The following is a 23,108-nucleotide window of genomic DNA, read 5'->3' as shown; positions in this document are numbered from 1 at the left end:
CACGGCCACCTTCATCTGATTACATAACCAGTAGAAGATTAGAGTGTGACGTTTCTGTGACTGCACGGCCACCTTCATCTTATTACACAACCAATAGAAGATTAGAGTGTGACGTTTCTGTGACTGCACGGCCACCTTCATCTTAATACACAACCAGTAGAAGATTTGAGTGTGCTATTTCGATGACTGCACGGCCACCTACATCTGATTACATAACCAGTAGAAAATTAGAGTGTGACGTTTCTGTGACTGCACGGCCACCTTCATCTTATTACACAACCAGTAGAAGATTTGAGTGTGCTATTTCAATAGAAGATTAGAGTGTGACGTTTCTGTGACTGCACGGCCACCTTCATCTTATTACACAACCAATAGAAGATTAGAGTGTGACGTTTCTGTGACTGCACGGCCACCTTCATCTTATTACACAACCAATAGAAGATTAGAGTGTGGCGTTTCTATGTTTACACGGTCCTTACATCCGACAAATGACCTGTATGGAGCGTACTAGCACTGACGTACATAGTGTGCAAGATGGTGAGGAATCGACCAACTCTCCTTGACATCCTCCTAGTAAAGAAAAGATGATAGTGCTATAAAAGTATTGGTCTAAAGGAAAGAGACGTGCATGGACCAATACCTTAACGTCCGATCGCATGACCCCTTACACCAGAAGTTGGGCGTTGGTTAAACATCTGGATACGCTACAGCAGATCAGTTCCTCCACAATTCAGCCCATGTAAGCTTTCTCTCCTGGAGGTTCTATCTGGTCCATGCACCCTGCTTACTCAGTTCAACATATTTCCGCTTCTCCTCTTCTACTCTCCGTACCTCTTTTTGAACCATCTGTAGTCGCTCCTGCTTCACCTACAGCAGCAGTCGCAGACCACTTTCGTCCCGTCCTTGTCTGTATTGCTGCCTCAATGATCTTTGGATCTTTGGAGTCCCGGAGTGTCATCACCAGTCTGCACTTGGACACTTCGAACTCCTCACAGACTCCTGTAAGTGGCAGTTGTAGCTCTGTAGAGCGTCCATACAGAGCGATATCTGTGAAGCTTCGCGGGACTCCTAGCCTTTCTTTCTCAGGTACCTGTTTACAACCCTCTCTAAAGTCTCCACTGTCGTCATTGGGATCTCATACAGCAACAGCAAACATGTCAGTCTCGGTAGCATGCCATGCTGGTACATCCAAGCCTTATACTTTCCCGGAAGTCCTGACTTGTTTATCCTCGCCATCCATTGGTGCACCTGTGCCTGGGTGTTCTTCTGGTTCTGACCATCTCCCAGTGTGTCGTCAAACTATTTCCATAGGCATTTGATGGGATTGCCAATGATTGAAGGGATCACCTCTCCCTGGATATTCAGTGTAAACTGTTGGCTGATTCTTCCTCTCCTCACAATCATGCAACGCGACTTCCGAGGTTTATACTGCATCCTTGCCCATGAGAACATTTCGTCCAGCGCAGACAGCACCCACCTGGTTTGTACATTCGTTATGGTTGTGAGGTCATTCATGAACCCTCGGTCCATTCTTGGTCCTCTGGTTTCCTTCTCTGCAGCGTTTATTATGAGGTTCATTCCCATAATGACGAGAATTGGTGATATAGTGCATCCTGTCACTATTCCTTTCTCTAGATCTATCCACTTTGTAGTGCTTTTCCCGACTGCAAATCTCATCTGCATGCCTCCGAAGTAGTCCATTACCATGTTTCCTACCTGCCTTGGAACATGATAGTGCTCTAAGGCCACCTCAATCAGATTGTGTGAGACCGAACCATAGGCGTTGGCAAGATCCTACCAGACTACCGTCAGGTTACCTCTGTTCTTCTTGGCTTCCCTGATCAGTTGGCTAATTGCAATTGTATACTCAATACATCCAAAGAAACCCTGGGATACCCCCCTTCTGGACTGAGGTGTCAACGTAATTGTTATCCACCATAGGATGCCATTCACAAGGACAGAAAAGAAGATCTTTCCCTCAACGCTCAGCAATGAGATAGTCCTAAACTGGTCAACCATCTTTGAGTCTTTCCTCCTTTGGAATAAAGACTACCTCCACTCTTTTCCAGCATGTCGGTATAATCCCCTTGAATGGATTTCAACTAAATTTAGCCTGAAACATCATGCACTTTCAAGGTCACAGTGGTTAAATATGTTGAAATGCTTAAGCAATTTCTTCTCAATAACCAAAAGGCCAAGGGTCTTGATATTGGACCTGTAGCTTGCTTTTCCAACACGCAAACGTCCAGATTAATGGCAATGATATAGAGCACGTATAAAGAATGATTTCAAGTTTGTAGAAAATGTCTTGATGAACCAACAATGTCTTCTATGTAAGGTGTAGAGTAGTTAAGCAATCTATTTTAGGCCTATTTTGCCTCTTTCATATAAAGGTCTTTATAGTCAGATGGCCATTATTTAGCGAATTAACTTAATCCTTGTTTGACTACTCACTTAATAGATGTGCTATTTACATTCCATTAACTTGAAGAATAAACTCTTTGTGCATAGCGGGTTCATTTTATTTGTTTCCTTTGTAATTTGAAAGACATTATTTTAGAACCCAACACACCGCAATTGGAACTTTTAGCTGCTAGTGAAGTAATGAATGACAACTGTAACATTCCCATGAATTCTAGAGGACATAACCATTCATTGTCCATACATCTGAATCCAAAGCCAATTTGTTTGCATGAGTATCTATTCTTTTAGTCACTTACATTTATTTAATGAGCTTGAATATTTTCTTCTTCTTCAATAATTTTGATTTATTTGTTAAAAGTTTTGTTCACACAAGTTTTCCTTTGTACAATATCATACAAGACATGATTCCTGAAGTGGTAAAACATGTGTAGAACTTACAATAATACTTACACATCCATAATTTTAACACAAATGCCCTGCTTACACGGCTACACATAGCAGATGACAGGTATACAAATTGTTTTACCTTCTGCTGCACATATCTCATATTTTCAATTGAAACACACACACACCTTGTACACAAATGTTTGCCATGATTTCAGTTAACACACACACACACACACACACACACACACATAACCTCACTCACACAATATAAAACAAAATTAAACAAAAACAAAAAAACAAAAAAAGAGGAAACCTAGAAAATTAAAAGAAAATGACAGCATGGTTGTAGACAGCCAATGACTGTCCTTCCAATTGCTATAATTTTAATGGTTGCCATAAATTTATGAATCGATATGCTATTTGAAAGTGGCGTGCCTAACATGTTCATGTTAAGCTCAAAATTTTATCAGGATATCTTTGACACTTCAGAAATTATGGCTCACAGAAAAAGAATTTACAAGTAATTTTGCACTTTTTTGACATTTGACTATGAGATCAAGGTCATAGTGACCTTATTTTAGTGTACTGAACACTGTCTACGGTTGATGCAGTCATATTCCAAGTTTGATCAAGATACCTCAATTAGTTCAAATGTTATGACCCAAGCAAGATTGTATTAGAATAGAAATGACAATAACTTTGAGAACAACCATTTCTACAACAATAAGCTTGCCTTCATTCCAAGGGGAGACAACCAAGTCTACAGAGCAATGTCTCAAAAGTTTCCTTGTGCATATTCATGTAGCAGCACTGAACCCTTTTTCAGCTAGAACATTGCAATGTGAACTTGTACAAGAGTTTGGACTTGCTTGTATGGACAATTCCTTAACCTTCCACCCCATGTGAGTATACACAGTGCTTCTATGTAACAATTCAAAATTTCCATCTTGTTCTCATGAAATAGTAAGAAATAGACAAAATTATAACATAAAAATGTCATGGTCAGCAGAAGTCATGTCTGTCTGGAAGACATTGCTCATCTTCCAGTAACTACTAAGGAACACATAAAAACACAGGGATGGTATTTCTTATCAACTGCCATTTGAAGCTGAAATCATTAGATGAGATTAGATGTATGAGATTGATGATTGATATTAAATATTCCCATTATATCACAGTTTCTTGTCCTTATATGTTAAGCCAAACACTCTATGTAAGAACTCAAAAGCAGGTCAATTTTACATCTTATTTGGCAATCACAGCAACATATAACAGTCTAGGCTGTAGACTTGGTGATCACCTCAACACACAACAGTCTAGGCTGTAGACCTGGCGATCACCTCAACACACAACAGTCTGGGCTGTAGACCTGGCGATCACCTCAACACACAACAGTCTGGGCTGTAGACCTGGCGATCACCTCAACACACAACAGTCTAGGCAGTAGACCTGGCGATCACCTCAACACACAACAATCTAGGCTGTAGACCTGGCGATCACTTCAACACACAACAGTCTAGGCTGTAGACCTGGCAATCACTTCAACACATGACTGTCTAGGCAGAAGACCACCTCGTGAGTATTTTTTGAGTTTCTAAAATGTTGCACCTGCTAAAATGCATGGGCACACTTAGTTGTAGCCTCTCAAAATGTCGTGCACAGAATGGCTTGGTGCTTGTGACAGTTCTGTTCCAGTAGTACAAGCCATCTGGTGCAGTATTAAGCCATCTAGTGTCCTGGCCTATAAGAGCTCAGGTACAAGATGGTTTGGCACAGTATCAGAACACCCAGAGTTCCGGCTTTGTGACCGTTTAGGTACAAGACAACTTAAGGGTCAAGTAAACATTAATTTGGATTCATGACTGTTCAGGTTCTTGGAATAAGACCCAGTTCTTGGAGGCAGGCAGCTGCTGTTGAAGCCTTGGCCATCTTCTTGTTGTTACTGGCAACAGATGGCTGATAGGAGCTTCCATTTATTATCACCTGAAATCATACAAAGTATCAGTAAAGAATCACCAGAAATTACAGAATATTGGTCATTTTATGATGAATCACCAGAAATTACAGAATATTGGTCATTTTATGATGAATCACCAGAAATTACAGAATATGGTCATTTTATGATGAATCACCAGAAATTACAGAATATTTGTCATTTTATGATGAATCACCAGAAATTACAGAATATTTGTCATTTTATGATGAATCTCCAGAAATTACAGAATATTTGTCATTTTATGATGAATCATCAGAAATTACAGAATATTGGTCATTTTATGATGAATCATCAGAAATTACAGAATACTGGTCATTTTATGATGAATCTCCAGAAATTACAGAATATTGGTCATTTTATGATGAATCACCAGAAATTACAGAATATTGGTCATTTTATGATGAATCACCAGAAATTACAGAATATTGGTCATTTCATGATGAATCACCAGAAAGAGTGTTGGTCATAACACAATGAATCACTACAAATTCTGGTTTGTCGTTAATAACATGATGAATTGCTAGAAATTATGGAGTGTCATTTATAAAAAGATGAATAACCAGAAGTTATTACATGATGCATCACTAATTATGAAGTGCTGTTCATTATATTATGAATGACACTTCATAATTTCTAGTTACCATGTTTTGCAACAATGTTAATAACAGTCTATAGAGTTAATTGATAAAAAGATCACTTATTTTTACGTTGTTTGTCTTCTTTTTTTACCTTGAAGAGGAAATGTTTTTTATGATCTGGTCCACTTTCATGAATGAGCTGGAAATCTGGTGGTCCCCACTTCCGTTTGTTACAGAGCTCCATTAAGGCTGATACAGGGTGTTTACCTAGGAACAAAGATCAAAACAAAGAGATTTTCTAGTTATTCCACAATGTCAACAAAAAGTCCATGTAGTCATTCACCTGTTCTGCAGTTTAAAAAGCAGATTTCATTAGTTAAGTCAGTTTTTGCACACTTGAAAAAACCTATTACCCAAACTTGGTAGTTTGTTATCTGCGTGGGATAGAGGCCTTATATCATTATCTTAGGTCCCTTGGTTATTGAGAAGAGGTTGTTTGAACATTTTAACAAATTTGACCTCTGTGACCTTGAAAGTGGATCAAGGTCAGACAAACCTGATAGTCTTTCATCCCTCCATCCTATAGGCCACATATCATTTTCTCCGAGTTATTAAGAAGAAGTCGCTAGAAGTTTTAAACTTATTTGACTATCGTGGACTTGAACGTGTGTAATGGTAATTCATTTGAACCAAGTGGGCAGTCCTTTGTCTAAGCATGCTGCTGTCCCATTATCATAACTGTGCCCCTCTTAATTTGAACAAAGTGGGCAGTCCTTTGTCCAAGCATACTGCTGACCCATTATCATAACCTTGCCCCTCATAATTCTTTCCAGTACAAAATTTGAAATCATATATATAATAGTGATATCAAACTTTACCAGTTTTATAAAAAAAAGCTATTGAGATAAACATAAATTTGTCAATGAATGATGTTTGCACTGTTTACTCTATAATACAAAGTAAGGAGGGACTTGTGTAGGCTTACCGTCCATGACTTTATTTTTATATTTTCAACTAAATCTGTTGAGACTTGTACGCAACTTTTTTATTGTAAAAGCGATAAAGGGTGAACTTTGACTTTTAATGTTGACTGATAGACCACTAAAAACTAATTAGATGTATACCATGTTGTTGTGATGCTATGGTGTGAATTTGATCAAACTCCATCATGATGTTCACATGATATCTTGTACACAAGCGTTTTATCAACTAAGTGGTCATGAAGAATAAGTAGCTAGTATTCATCCCTCTTTACTGATCTAAGTGCCCATCATTGTTCGATCTTTATTTGTTCTTTGAAAGTTGGATCTTTTCCCTTCTTTCCTCTTCTCTGTTTTTGCTCTTAATGATAAGAAATTTGAACATTCCTTTGCAGAAATAGCAATGATAATCTTTCACCTGCCAAATCCAAAAAGGTCGCCTGGAAGCCATTTGTTTTTTCTGATCAGTCTCAAAATCAAATTGGCACAAGTAATGAAATTTGAGAGAGAACCATAGAGTACTTCTTAAGAAATAGCGATAACAATCTTCGGAAGTCAATATCCAAGATGGCCACCTGTAGGCCTTTTTTTCTTCCTGATCAGTCCCAAAATCAAACTGGTACAACTAAGGACAAAGAATGCTCCATCTAGCCACCTGAATATCATGCCTCAAGGCCTTTTAGTTCATGTACAGAAGTCATTTAAAGGTTTTAACAAATCTGACCCCTGTGACCTTAAATTTAAGTCAAGGTCATTTCTTTTTTCGCAAACTTTGTCAGGCTTCATCATAGGAACATACCAATCAAGTATCATTCCTTTAGATTTTTTTAGTTCATAAGAAGAAGTCATTTAAAGGTTTGAACAAATCTAACCTTGTAACCTATGACCTCTTTTTGCAAACTTTGTTGGGCCTTATCCTTGGAACATACCACCCAAATATCAAAACATTTGGGACATAGGTTATTGAGAAGAAGTTATTTAAAGGAAAAAAATTGATGACGGACAGACGACAAACACCTTGTAAAACCTCTAATGAAGGTTCAGTAGAAAATAGTAGTAAACCATTTGGTAGATAGCTGACACTCCATATTAATGCTTCACCTTAATGATAGTCAAACATATTCTGGATTGTGATCCAGTACTGACTGAAGAAATTCAATAATTCTAACACAAGTCAGGTGTTGCACATGTAACATTGTGTGGTCAAGTGGTAATGCACTCGCCTTTCACCTCGGCATATAGAGTTTCATTCCTGCAGGCCTTGAAAAAGTGTGGTCTCACCTGCCAAAGTATGGTCTCACCTGCCAGATCATGTGGCTTTTCACCTGGTTATCTGGTTTCTACCTACAGTAAGACCCTTAGCACACTTTCAATCAGGCCAACAAAAGTGATTAGTATAAGTTGGAAAAATTTGTTTTGCAATTTTTGTTAAATAAATAAAAGTTTAATTTTAACCTTCACTTCTTTAGTACTCACTGGAGAGATCATGTGTGAAAACACCTGCCCCGCCCCCTCCTGCTGCACCTTTACTTTGGCCTTTTCCTCCATGATGTCCCCGCCCTCGCTTGGAATGTTCCTCTTGTGATGTCAGTCCTGAATAGAAACATGTTGCAGAAATGTGTAACCCTATGTTAGCAATGTTAGCAATGTTGTTAACTATTACCTGGTATTATGGTAATTACATTACTGGAACTATGAACGAGAACAACTTTTTCTTTTCTATTTGTCCAATGAATTAATAAATTTGAAAAAAAAACATCAGTGCAATCATTCAACAAGATCATTATGGTCTAATTTCCATTTCAATGTCATCTTGTTAAAATGTTTTACATTTGAAATGTTGATTGATATAGATAATTGTAGGTAAAGTTTTTTCTTAAATCATAGCTTTGCTATCCTGAGGTATAGAAATAGATCCATTTGTCCAGATGTTCATGCTGTCACAGAAAAATAAAAAAAAAATCAGCTTTACCAGTCACATATCACTGATGATTTTAGCCATATTTTCCCCACCATAATACAAATAAACCTTCAAAAGTATATCCACACTTATCCATCTTTCCCAGACACCTCAGACAGTCAGCTACCACTTCAAACTGACCTTTGCGATCAGTCTTGATGTCCAGTTTAAGTGGCTCCAGTGAGCCCTCATTATTCTTTCCCAGACCAGTGCCCTGTTTCCAGCCCATCTTTTGCAGCAGTGCCATTCCTATCCCTCCACTCACAGGTGCTGCTTTCTGAAACTGGTCCTGTAGTAACAGACAGACAATTACATCCTGGTCACAAGTACTATGTCAGATATTGGTAACATACACAACACATACATATCTACATACATCTGTATACATCTTTCCTGTGCTTTCTAAATTTACATCTCTGCTTTTGTGCATATTTCAGAGGTCAAACAATTTTCAAGTTAAAAACACACAATATTTATTTCTTTACTAATTCTGTTAACATATGGATACACAGCAATATTGTCCATGAAAACACATTTAATATAAACAAGTTCAAATTAGCATTACATCTTGTCTCCAAGAAAATCTAAAGACAAAAAATCTGGTACTTCCAGTATATTATGTAGCCTTCAGGACTTTACAAGCTAACCAATAGGAATAAAGAAGAACACATGAACCAATTTATTTCATTTTATTTCAAGGCTTTAGTCATATGATCAAAGATAACAAAAGAAACATTTTTGAATCTTAAAAATTCTTTATGCGTGTCTTGTGGTGAACTGACCCGCACAGACTTTATTGTTTGAAAAAAACATAGTTTTATAACACAGACACCTAAACCTTCACAATTAAAATCTAAAAGGGAAAAATTAAACTTTCTCATTTTCTTATCATAATTTTCTAAATTACAACTAGATTATGTTCATATCATCTACATATGGTGAGCAAAAGCCATAACTCAATCCATAAAAGTAACACTCAATCATCCAATAAGGTGCTTGCATAAAAAAATTGGCAATTGCAGAAAAAAAAGAATATATGATGTATTGCTATCCAATATGCTTAAAACTTTGTTATTGACAAATTAACTTCACTGATGGAGAGCATACCTGTCTGGCAACACTGACCAGGACAAATAACACAACAATGATTACAAAATTCCTTGGCATATGAACTGGCACTTTTCCTGGCTTGATGTGCTGCCTGGACTTACCACACGTTGTTCACTGGAGGTGTGTGGTGACACACAAGGCCAAGGTCACACAAATACGGTCTCCTAGTGACACCATCTGTCGTTGTTATGGTGACAGGGAGCTGTTGTTTACGGAAGCTGTTGGCCATTAAATGAGAGGAAGCATAAAAATTGCACCTACCAACCTAGCACTCTAAAGAATGCAAGTACCTAAACATACAGTATTCCCCTAAGGTATATTCTTGTTTAAATTTGAAACTGAAAAAAACACCTGTCTTCCTGAAAATACAAGTCAGTGAATTTCAAGTAATATTTAAACAAGAAGATACCAATATATATTGAATATGTAAGTCTACTTGTTTATCACTTATAAATAAGACCTTGACTAGAGAATAGTAGGTGCAATGTCTTTATGCTTCCAGCTCACAGATATGTATGATAGAAGCAGATAGTATTGTTTTTGACGTAAAAAATCTTCCTCTAGTTTCAAACTTTATGTTACTTTAACATTATTTCCTTTAGCAATGTTTCAGACCGAATATTTCAAAACAAAGTTTAAAGTCACAATCATTTAACTGCTTCTGTGATACTATATGTTGATGGTTTTTTTTATTAAAACACAGACAGGATGTTTATGTACTGAAAGCACTACACCAACAGTGTACAGAAACATCTGTCTGTATAATGGTAAGAATGGCCACCAATGTGATTCATTCTGTGATACAGTCAGTGATATCGATGTACTTTCCAATGCCTCTTCAGTTGTAATCATTACATTTCCAAAATATTTCCTTTTAATCTAATATCTTAACAGACATCCTGTAATTATTGATGTCACATGACTGGTACCATGGATATCACACAACAGTTAACTGGATCACAATGAGGCACAGAGGTGTCCATGGCGATGGAGGATCTGTGTGGAGTGTCCGACTACAGACAGGTGTCTGTTTACCATTACAACCTGGAAATAGACAGTTGCCTCATCATTCAGTTGAGCTTGTACTGCTTTCCTTCCAAACCATATAAAGTATCAAATATTTTTTTCAGAAAGTCTGACATATGATCTCCTACATCCAGGTATAAATATTTCTGTATCATTTGGTTCTACTTTTGTGTTCCTGTTGGTTATTACGTGATGTATATACATAAGTCATACTCTTTCAGTGATCTAACACATAAAATTCTTTCTCTAAGAAGCAGCATATGACTTTTTAAATATCAATAATTAAGACGTTTTGTTTTTCCTTTAACATTCAGACATACATAAGAGTAATTTATATCATTTTATTTTTCTTCTGTACAGCATACCAAGTACCTACCAATCGTTTGTCTCTACATGTGTTCCTTGAAGTGTATAATAAACTACAATTTTAAGCAATATGTTTATTAATGCCCATGATGCTATATAGAAAACAATGTATATTTTAATAAATCATTTGTTTGATTTAGGAGTACTTTAGAAAGGAAGACATCCTCCATATCCTTTATTTGTTTTCTGTTTGCAGTATACAAACAAAACCAACTCCTATATTTCAATACTTTTTGCCTTTACTTCATTTGTTTACCACAACAATCCATAAAAGCTACCTTAATTTTGAATGCAAACAAATTCAACTGAATGATGATATGGAGATGGGGTACAATATACAATATGACACAAGTGTTACCTTCTTGGCCCAAGCCTGGTGTCGCTTGTCTGGGCCCATCAGTTCATCTGGGGTCAGGATCTGTGCCCCAGTAGAGCCTATAAATTGGCCTGGCAACTGTTTGGATGTAGCCCACATACTGGCCTGTAGGGAACACAAGCAAAAATTTGAGTCCTTCCTTGGCTTGAGAAGGAACCAAGTGATCAGACATTTTCCATGAAGTTTTCCCAATCAACCTATCAAAACAAGAGCTATTTTCTGTATAACATGTTATGTGATGTTTAGTTCAGGTGTCCATGGTAATCTGAATTATTGTGACAGTTTAGAGATTGCATCCTTGATGATCGAGTGGTCACAAACACTTTCACTCTGTGCACCCCTTGAAGTTGTCATGGCAAAATTGCAGGTACAAGCAAAGTAATTTCATTGGTTCCAGGAGAAAAAACTGACCAATCATGAGCTGATATACTCCTTTTGAAGATAACATAGGAGGAACACCAACTTAAAAGCCATTACAAAATCTGAAATTTGTTTGATTTACATCAAAGGATCAAACTGGACTTCTCGTCTTATCCATAAGGTGTCATACATGCAACCTTTAATTTTGCCATGAAATATTCCAGGTGTGAAGAGAGCGAAAGTGATCACAGCTCCTGGAGTATCAAGGATGAGAGATTGTGGCACATTGTAATTTATAAATTATAATATAGTATCTTAAAGGTACAATAAGGTAGACAGACCGACAAAACAGCCACAACATACTTTCTTTCAGTGCTATTACTAAGGTTGGGAAGCTAATAAAAGGTATTTTCTTTGCTGGTGTCAGACAAACCTTTTTCTGGGCATCTGCTATGTTGCTCAGTGCTGAAATATCTTTGGGATTTTCCTGAAGCTTCCTTACAGCAAGCAGACGTTCAGAAATTATAGACCCAATATCCATTGGCTAAAAAATAAAGTATTTTCTGAATTGAAAAGGATGATTTTTGTCAGTATTTACTAATAAACAATATACATACTGTATCCTCCGATTTATATATACTACACCCTCCAATATACTGATCCTCCAAAATACATTCTGTTTCCTCCAAAATTCTGATTCTCCAAGATACATACTGTACCCTCCGTTATATATATACTACACCCACCAATATACTGATCCTCCAAAATACTGATTCTCCAAGATACATACTGTACCCTCCAATATATATATATATACTACACCCTTACACATATATATATACTGTACCCTCTAATATACTGATTCTTCAAGATACATACTACACCCTCCAATATACATTCTGTTTCCTCCAATATACTGATCCTCCAAAATACATTCTGTTTCCTCCAAAATACTGATTCTTCAAGATACATACTGTACCCTCCGATATATACATACTACACCCTCCAATATACTGATCCTCCAATATACTGATCCTCCAATATACTGATTCTCCAATATACATACTACACCCTCCGATATATACATACTACACCCTCCAATATACTGATTCTCCAATATACTGATCCTCCAATATACTGATTCTTCAAGATACATACTGTACCCTCCGATATATACATACTACACCCTCCAATATACTGATCCTCCAATATACATACTACACCCTCCAATATACTGATTCTCCAATATACTGATCCTCCAATATACTGATTCTCCAATATACATACTACACCCTCCGATATATACATACTACACCCTCCAATATACTGATCCTCCAATATACTGATCCTCCAATATACATACCACACCCTCCAATATACTGATCCTCCAATATACTGATCCTCCAATATACATACTACACTCCAATATACATACTACACCCTCCAATATACTGATATACTCCAATATACTGATCCTCCAATATACTGATTCTACAATATACATACTACACCCTCCTATATATACATACTACACCCTCCAATATACTGATTCTCCAATATACTGATCCTCCAATATACTGAATATACTGATCCTCCAATATACTGATCCTCCAATATACATACTACACCCTCCAATATACTGATCCTCCAATATACTGATCCTCCAATATACTGATTCTCCAATATACTGATCCTCCAATATACTGATTCTCCAATATACATACTACACCCTCCAATATACTGATCCTCCAATATACTGATCCTCCAATATACTGATCCTCCAATATACATACTACACCCTCCAATATACTGATCCTCCAATATACTGATCCTCCAATATACTGATCCTCCAATATACTGATTACTCCAATATACATATCTACACCCTCCAATATACATACACCTCCAATATCCTCCAATATACTGATCCTCCAATATACATACCACACCCTCCAATATACTGATCCTCCAATATACTGATCCTCCAATATACATACTACACCCTCCAATATACTGATCCTCCAATATACTGATCCTCCAATATACATACTACACCCTCCAATATACTGATCCTCCAATATACTGATCCTCCAATATACATACCACACCCTCCAATATACTGATCCTCCAATATACTGATCCTCCAATATACATACCACACCCTCCAATATACTGATCCTCCAATATACATACAGTTTGTTTCTGGATTATAGGCTGATCTGTTTATCCTCGTGACTCAGGAGTGCATCTTACATACCTGTGTGGCTTATATGTGGACGAAAAAAAAATTGGCAGGAGGGAAAAAAAGAAAACAAAATGGGAAGTATACCAGTAAACCTGTACAGGAGTATACTCCTATAACACAAGAGGGCCACTTGTTAGCAGTTTTATTATCTGTCATTATTGTACCAACTGTGACTACACGGCACCTGTCATAAGTTTCTCGCCATGTGAAACCTCTAACAGTGTTGGAGTAGAGACCGTACTGAGTTTTTTTATGAGTACCTGCCTGTCACATGTTTGTGACTGAAACAGATCATCTAGAACTGTCATTTGCAATTATATAAAGGATGATTTGAAGAATGAAGTAGAAATAACATTCTTGTGAATTTAATTAATCATACCTTTTAATATGCATCACCATCATATCTTCTGGACTTACTTGGAAGCCATAGCGGATGTTTACAACAGCCTTTTGCTTTTCCGGCTTAATAGGTTATGAGCCAAATTCTAGAATGACTGACATGCTTGTTTATGATATGACTGGCTTGGTGTAACTTACAAGGAGAAGTAATATGGGACTATAAGAATTTGGTCAGCATGCAGGGGCCTTTGTTAACATTTAAAGTACAGAAAATGATGGAGATATTGTTTAGTAAACTGTACATAACATCCTCAGTCAGGCCCAATATATGTAGACAGGTACTCGTAAAAACTGTAGTACTGGTGAAGTTATTCAACAATTCTTTTTCATTCTCCCAATTTTTTTTTTGTCCACTTATAAGCTGCATCTGTATGTTAGCCACACACCCAACTAACAAGGAAAAAAGTTGACTTATTATCCTGAAAATACAGTAAATGCTTATACTGTATCCATCATAGAATCAAAGTTCAATCATACAACCAAAAAGATTATGGTCATATTGATTATGCAGTTTTAACAGATTCATGACTGTTACAAATATTAAATCTGATGCTAAGAAAGATACTCACCACGTTGCTTGTCTCTGGAAAGACTCTTTCCTCAGGTGGTGGTGGTGGTGGAGGGTCAGAGGGTGGCAGTGGTGGTTTAAATTGAATTGTGTCATTTGCAACAGGTGAAGTTTGGTTAGAGATGGCCATGGCTGCCGAAGTGGAGGCTGAAAGAGATGCTGTAGTTGGTGTATTGGTCAGCAAAGTCACAGCATTGGTGGTTGTTTTTTGTACAGGGACCCACTCTGGCTCCTTCAAGCGATGGACACTGCCACTAGACACTGGAAACTGCATCCTTAGCTTGGATTGCTCAGTGATTTTTTCTTGTGGAGTTAGCACTGGCAGAGGTTTGGCATTCTAGTTATAAGACAATGACATCAGTTGTTATAGAGACAAAACCACTTGGTTATAATGTGCATGCATTATAGACATGGTACCAAATATCAACACTTAAAATTCCAACATATAGCTTATAAGCTGTAGTAAATTAATCCTACAATTAATAAAAAATAAGAAAAAAAATCAAGCCTTACACAACCTACTTCTAGCATTTACTGGTAATAACCAAAAATTCACATATAATTCTAATCTATTATTTCCCCTTGACTTTTCTAAAATTGTTGATAAGAAATATAAAGCTGCTCACTCGGATGTTCATTACAATACTAGCAGAAGGATCCCGCACTTTAAACGGATGATGGATAAAACTTTCCTCCTCATCTTTCTCGTCTACTTCTGATTCCTCAGATGATGAGGACAGGAATGGTTCTGTGCCTCTGTTCTTCTCTTTAGATGATATGCGTTTACAAAAATCTAAACAAAGATAAATGTCAAATAAATTGGTACATTCATGGTATGTTCTACTATATAAAATTTAACAATATTGGTAAGAACACACTCTCCCAGAATTACTGATTTCAAGGAGAGGCATCTTATTTCACTAGGGATCAACTGTTAAATTTTCAACAATTATTTACTTTAATGAAGTACAGAAAATGATCATAAATCTCAAGCTTTACCTGTCAATTCATCTACAGAAGTGCCTCCAGCCTTGATGGTGGTAATATCTACTGAAGGACCATGACCAGACTTCGCCATCGCCAACACATTCTTACTGTAATACAAGTGTACACAGCTACATAACACCATAATATCTACAGACGTACGATGGTTAGACTTCATTACCAACAAAACTATCTTACTGTAACATAAGTGTACATTTCTACAAAACACTGCAATATTTTCAGACTTCAATAAAGCTGTAATGAAAATCTACACAAATACTTGAAACTAAAACTTAAACTAATATAATTACTCAGGTCTCCTATTTTATTTACAATATACTGTTTTCCTGTCTCCCTGGGATTACTGACAAGGCTGTCTACCTAGGATTATTGACAAGACTGTCATTACAGGATTTGAAAGTACGGACATGCAATGTTATGTTTCTTTGTTAAACACTTTACCTTTTTATCGCAATAACTTACATGGCTATTTCCCTTAATTTGGCCTTGTCAATCTTCACACGGAGGTCCAGTGACTTATCCAGTGACCTACTTCTTGACCTTCTGTCAGGTCGTCCTCGTTCCCTGCCTCTATCTCGCGACCTGTTCCTTGTTCGATCTTTCGATCTGTCCCGCAATCTCTCTGGTGATCTCTCTCGAGATCTGCCACGAGATCTCTCTGGTGATCTTTCTCGAGATCTGCCCCTACCTCGATCTTTATCCCTAGATCTGTTCCGTCCTGTTTCCCTTTAATGTAGAAACAACATGAAAATGAGTATTTATATTTGTTCTGCATTGTTGCCATCTGATACTATAAAATTGGATGGTTGAATGTCATCAAAAGTATGATAGCAAAATGTTTATGCTGAAGACAGTTGACTGGTACTGGCTGGTGACTGTCCCATTTATAATGAATTCTAAGAACATTTTCAAAGTCAATATGAATTTACGTAAGTTTTACATTGCTCCTTTGAGTCCTGGTCTTATTAAGATTCAGGACAGGATATCGCACAACATCCACAATGTCCTTAAATATGCCAATTACTTATACCATAGAAAAGAATTATGAAACTAAAATATTGTGATGCTTAACTGAGTCTACTACTAAATTGACAAGACACAATAATAAAAGAATAAATAAAGGAAATAGACACTACCAATTAGCAGGTTCTCTAATAAAGATACTGGTCGCAAGAAGTTGTCAACAGATTAAACACAACAGTATACCTGTAAGCATAAGCATCAAATCCTCGATCCTCCCATCGATTTGGTGACCTTGATTTTGATTTGCGACTCCTTCTTCCAGGAGAATGAGAGCTCTTGTGTTTCTTTGGAGACTTAGACCTAAACAAAAACAAAAAAATATTGTATTGAATTATATTGAAATATGATTGTGAAGCAAAAATGGTGTGGACAAAATAACATGGAGAAAGTACAACTTAATGATTGTCATTATTTATAATAAATAAAGCACAATTTCAAAAAGAGTGGTTGAAAATTGAGGCAGAGCATCTTCAGATAAAAGAAACTGCAAAGATGAAAACTCTTTAAAAAAGTTATTGAATAAAAATCCTTTTTGAAAGAATTGCTGAATGAAAATGCAAACTGTATAAGATTATCCTTTTTGTGATGATCATGAGCTTAACAATTATACAAACCTAGAACGTGATCTGTGCTTTCTTTTTGATTCGTCTCGTTTTGTATCATCTTTCTCTTGGTCCTTAGAACTCTTGTGCTTTTTCTTTTTCTTGTGTTTTTTATTTTTCTTCTTTTTCTTCTTTTTTGATTTCGATGATTTGGTTTCCTTTTCTGAGTCGCTTAGTGACCCTGTCTCTGAAACTGCATTGTTTCCCTCATCTTCATCACTATCCTCATCATTCGAGTCATGCTTCTCAGAATCATCGTTTGAAGAAAGAACTTCCCCTGGGCAAAATTAAAGACTATCATACATTAACACCTGCAAACATGTTACAATATGTAGGTATCCTCCGATTCCTTATTCATAATACTTCAAAACACCACAAACTTCACTTTCACTTTGATCATTACCAGGGCAATATACCTTGTGAAAATCTTATTTTTCATTCAGAAAACCAACAGGTTATTAGCAATGACTGCAATAATACATATGTTCCTCTGATGATGCTTAAATAAGACTTTCTGTCAGAAGTAAAATACATACCGTCTTCTAGAGCCTTTTGTCGTTCAGATTCTTTTCCTGTAAGCTCACCTGATGAAATGATCTCTGCACTAAGCTGACTGATTTTTAGAGATATCTGTTTCTTCGTTTGAGTCTTTTTACCAAACTGAGCGGCAAGTGCGATGTTAATGTTTGTGTTTACTTTTCTGACCTCCTCTTCTGTCTTTGTACCTGGGAGAGGAGGCAATGGTGATATTGTCCCATCTATCATTAGTATTTCCTGATCTCTGTTTGTAATGGAACTGGATAATGCAAATGACGACTTGGTACTCTCCATGTTTATAGGGCCTCCAGGTGATTCAATATTGATCCTGCTCTGTTGATCAGAAGAGGGCTTGGAATTTACATCAGTGGAAACTATGGAACTTTTCCCACATACATTTTCTGCTTTTACCTGCGGTTTAGAAACAGATCTGTCTGTATTAAAATCTTTTTCTAGCTTCTCTGTCATGTCCCATTTTGATCTTTTTCCTTTTGTCTCTAATTTTGCCCCCACTGATTTCTGCTTCCTGTTGATTATTGATTGAGTTTGAGAACACTCCACCTGTACACAGACACCTTTTTGTGAGGTATTTTGTGATATAGCTGTCAGCTCATCATCTAGAAGTCTATTCATTTCTTCAACAGATGATACAACCTCCCCAAACTTACCATTCTTTGACACTGCATCATCAGCTTTACCCTGATACTCTGATTCTATTTGTTGCATCTTAGTTGCCAAAAAGTCTTTAAACATTTCATCGACTATACTTTGTTCTAGAGGTCCCTCTACATTTCTTTCCTTCTGCATCAGAGAGCGTTTAAGCTTATACAGGTTATGGTTAGTCGACACTGGATTAGAGTCACCACTAGAGCACTTACTCTCTGCATCCTTTGCCATATTTGAAGGGTCTGATTGCTTTAATTTTTCAGCAATCAGTTCCTTGACTGGCTTTGGTGGGTCTTTCTTTGTAACTGGGAGAGGGATTTGTGATTCATTCTTACTGACATCATATCTGACTAACTTAATGAGCTTCCTGGACTTTGTCTGTGGTTTAGTTTTTGGTGAACCATCAGGTAAAGGAATTGAGTCCATTACAGGTAATGGTATTGACCCTACTCCAGCAGTGCCTTTCTCCATGGATGAGGCCATTCTTATGCACCAAGGGAATCCACCAACAGGCAGAGTAAACGGCTGCCCCTCACGGCCCTTCCATACTGCAAACACAAAGCATATCAAGAAATATTAAATCACAACATATATGCTATTTCATTTAAACTATTCAATGACTCTATGACCAATTTTTTTCAATAAATATTTTTGTATATCTTTAAAAGATAAAGTCTGCAAAGGTTTAATGAAAGAAAATCTTTATTCTGTGGTTACTGGTGTAAAAAGAAAAAACCTGCAAAAATGAGACATCACAAAATTTGCTTGAAATATTATTGATTTCATAATGGGATTATGGAAAGGGATAGTAATATAATTATTTGAAGAAACTTGAAGATTTAAGAGGATCAATATATGAAAATGTAAGAGATATCAAAACTTGAACTTTTAAAATGCGAGACAAATCTTTGCATGCAATGATAGTTGGAACCATATAGTTTTAAGCACTAATCTTGACTCACTATAATATATACATAATTATTATTCATATTAAAGGAGTCTGATCCTGAAACATATTTTAGTATAACTTGTTTCAATTAATGTATTCAAAGTATTTGGAAGTTTTGGAACTACGATAATAGATCAAGTACCTATGCTATTTATTTATACCAACAAACCTGTTCATTAGGACTTTAATAGCACTTTACTTTCACATATACATTGGGGTGGATCTGATAACATCAATGCAGGCCACAAAGGCTTAGTTGAAACTTGTCAGAAACCAAACGACCCAGGTCAGTATCACAATGATTCAAACTAGGTTTATGTTTTTAATTCCAAACTGGAATTGAAAATTGAAATGTCGGCAAGAGTTGCTTAGTAAACAAAACTTCAATGTGGTATATCAAGAAATGTAACCAAAAAATAATAATCAGAATAAATAATTATTAAAGATCATTTTTTTAAAGTAAGAAAATGACCAATAAAATGGTATTATAATTTTAGCACGAAGCTACTCATTAGAAATTTTGCCAGTACTAAAATATATGTGGTACGAAAATGAATTGGTAAGAAATTTCCCGCTACGACATGAGCAGGAGGATAACAGAATTATCCAAATAACATGCATCACTTTACAAAGCAAAATGATGGTTGACTTTTATGCACTAAAAATAGGTTTCCCCGAAACGGATTCAGGCTATCACAGTATGTCATTTTAGACCTGATCACAGCTACCGCTTGTAAAATGGTAGTTTACAGTTGACAAGTTTTATACTTATGATTAATAAAAACGTCTTATAAACACGTTTGTTATTCCAATAGTGTATTACTTTTCACTTTAGGAGGCTAGGAAAACATTGTTTTTGAAGCATCACAGTGAGTGCGAATCTCATGTGGTTTAAAATGTGCTGATAGTGAAATGCCTGCCGTTCATCAAATTGGACTATTAAGCAATAAACGATACCGTCCTTAATCTGTTTTCACATTAAAAACAAATTAATTAACCAAACTAGACGCAGATGTTCGAAGTGTGCTGCCATTTATAACTAATATTCCATCTCAGCATAATAGGACTACATTCACGTTTCTTTTTTAAAATTGAGCAGTTGCAGTTTGTTTACATTGCAAATGAAATTCATCGTTGTGGTCAAAATTACAACACTTTTAACACTTACAAGCCAATGGTATCAACACGCTAGCGACTATAATTTAACAAAACATTCATTTTGGGCTTGTTCTTTGGAATATATATTCTACAGTACAGTAATTATGTATTGAAATAGCGAATTACCTCTATTTCCGATGTTTAAGCAATATTTTTGTGTCACATTCTGATATGTATTTTCATCTCGCCATTTTAGCCGGAAGTACCTTGTTCATTCTAATTTATCGAATCGGTTCGCATACGCCAATTTCCGAACTGGATTATATCTGTTATTATTATTATTATCATTACTATTTCAGGTACATTTGTACTTGAATTAATTTGAAAAGGCAGAGAGTCTTCAGTTTCTCACATACTTCAGCGATATACCAACCTACATAACAAGTTTAATTACAAGCAATCCCTATATGGACGATCTGCTACTATATGTATTAACTAGGATACGACAGTTTCATTTACATGTATTTTAAATAGCAGCATATTGGCAGTCGTTCAGTCTGCACATATGAAAAAAGATCCCAAGGGCGGAGGGGGAGGGGCAGAGGCAGGGGAACTGGGCCAGGGACGGGTGTACTGCCCAGATATCGGAATCAACTCTGACATCACATGCATGTTCTCTGTACATATGATTCTATAAAAGTAGCGATCCCAGTCGTTGCCGCCATGTTATATCCTAGGGACAAGATCGTACTCTCTTTTATTTGACAAGCAAGTAGAGTTACGATGTTTATACTGTTTGTCATCGGAAAACGGAGATGACAATAATTTTTACTTTTTACTGTGTGATAGAATTCCTAATTCCTAATGATAACGCAATCACTCGGACGGAATAAAAATATCATGTATCGGAATCACCTCAGTCTATTAGCAATTTGAAGACAAGACAAGATAAATATCCTTATATGCAAACAACATCAACAGTTTCATATAAAATCATTAGCAATGACCTGAATATATAATTTCTACAAATGTGCCTCATTACTACCTAACTTTTATGTAAAATGACGAAAAACACAATCAGACTTAACAAAGCATTGGTCGATCCTTACCGCTACCTGTTGCTGTCGCTACTTACGTCCTCACTTGTTCTTGGCTAGGAGATCCTCTTTAGTAAACCTTTCAGTTGACTAGGAGATTCCCTACAGCAAACCTCTTAGTTGTCTAGGAGATCCACTACAGCAAACCGCTTAGTTGACTAGGAGATCCCCTACAGCAAACCACTTGGTTGTCTAGGAGATCCAATACAGCAAACCTCATAGTTGTCTAGCAGATCCCCTTCAGCAAACCTCTTAGTTGTCTAGGAGATCTACTACAGCAAACCTCTTAGTTGACTAGGAAATCCTCTACAGCAAACCTCTTAGTTGTCTAGGAGATCCACTACAGCAAACCTCTTAGTTGACTAGGAGATCCCCTTCAGCAAACCTCTGAGTTGACTAGGAAATCCTCTACATCAAACCACTTAGTTGTCTAGGAGATCCAATACAGCAAACCTCTTAGTTGTCTAGGAGATCCCCTTCAGCAAACCTCTTAGTTGACTAGGAAATCCTCTACATCAAACCACTTAGTTGTCTAGGAGATCCAATACAGCAAACCTCTTAGTTGACTAGGAGATCCACTACAGCAAACCTCTTAGTTGACTATGAGATCCACTACAGCAAACCTCTTAGTTGACTAGGGGATCCCCTTCAGCAAACCTCTTAGTTGACTAGGAAATCCTCTACAGCAAACCACTAAGTTGTCTAGGAGATCCACTACAGCAAACCTCTTAGTTGACTAGGAGATCCACTACAGTAAACCTCTTAATTGACTAGGAGATCCCCTTCAGCAAACCTCTTAGTTGACTAGGAAATCCTCTACAGCAAACCTCTTAGTTGTCTAGGAGATCCAATACAGCAAACCTCTTAGTTGACTAGATCCACTACAGCAAACCTCTTAGTTGACTAGGGGATCCCCTTCAGCAAACCTCTTAGTTGACTAGGAAATCCTGTACAGCAAACCACTTAGTTGTCGAGGAGATCCAATACAGCAAAACTCTTAGTTGACTAGATCCACTATAGCAAACCTCTTAGTTGTCTAGGAGATCCCCTTCAGCAAACCTCTTAGTTGTCTAGGAGATCTACTACAGCAAACCTCTTAGTTGACTAGGAGATCCACTACAGCAAACCTCTTAGCTGACTAGGAGATCCCCTTCAGCAAACCTCTTAGTTGACTAGGAAATCCTCTACAGCAAACCTCTTAGTTGTCTAGGAGATCCAATACAGCAAACCTCTTAGTTGACTAGATCCACTACAGCAAAACTCTTAGTTGACTAGGAGATCCACTACAGCAAACCTCTTAGTTGACTAGGAGATCCCCTTCAGCAAACCTCTTAGTTGTCTAGGAGATTCACTACA

At 36.8% G+C, this 23,108-nt stretch overlaps 1 protein-coding gene across 2 annotated transcripts; it reads right to left on the bottom strand.

The window, feature by feature from the left end:
- Positions 1-2,534: 2,534 nt before the first annotated feature.
- On the bottom strand, positions 2,535-20,891 carry LOC132551963 (protein Son-like). Of its 2 annotated transcripts, XM_060216108.1 has the most exons (14): positions 20,842-20,891; positions 17,942-19,156; positions 17,418-17,682; positions 16,987-17,103; positions 16,243-16,506; positions 15,775-15,869; positions 15,402-15,568; positions 14,777-15,112; positions 11,997-12,107; positions 11,186-11,308; positions 8,467-8,614; positions 7,842-7,958; positions 5,537-5,652; positions 2,535-4,794 (listed from the first exon to the last, which is right to left on the bottom strand). In XM_060216108.1, the coding sequence occupies exons 2-14, from the start codon at positions 19,089-19,091 to the stop codon at positions 4,678-4,680; spliced, it is 3,126 nt and encodes a 1,041-aa protein (XP_060072091.1). In that variant the 5' UTR covers positions 19,092-19,156; positions 20,842-20,891; the 3' UTR covers positions 2,535-4,677. The 2 variants fall into 2 exon arrangements, with proteins under 2 accessions (XP_060072091.1, XP_060072092.1); XM_060216109.1 differs by lacking the exons at positions 2,535-4,794; positions 5,537-5,652; positions 7,842-7,958 and having other exon boundaries at positions 8,584-9,653.
- Positions 20,892-23,108: the final 2,217 nt, after the last annotated feature.

This window comes from Ylistrum balloti, unplaced genomic scaffold, assembly GCF_031769215.1.
Source record: "Ylistrum balloti isolate Yb309-2 unplaced genomic scaffold, AGI_CSIRO_Ybal_v1 Utg370228, whole genome shotgun sequence".
Taxonomy (NCBI): domain Eukaryota; kingdom Metazoa; phylum Mollusca; class Bivalvia; order Pectinida; family Pectinidae; genus Ylistrum; species Ylistrum balloti.
The sequence above is the reverse complement of the archived record's forward strand: the minus strand, read 5'-3'. Positions and strand labels throughout refer to the sequence as shown.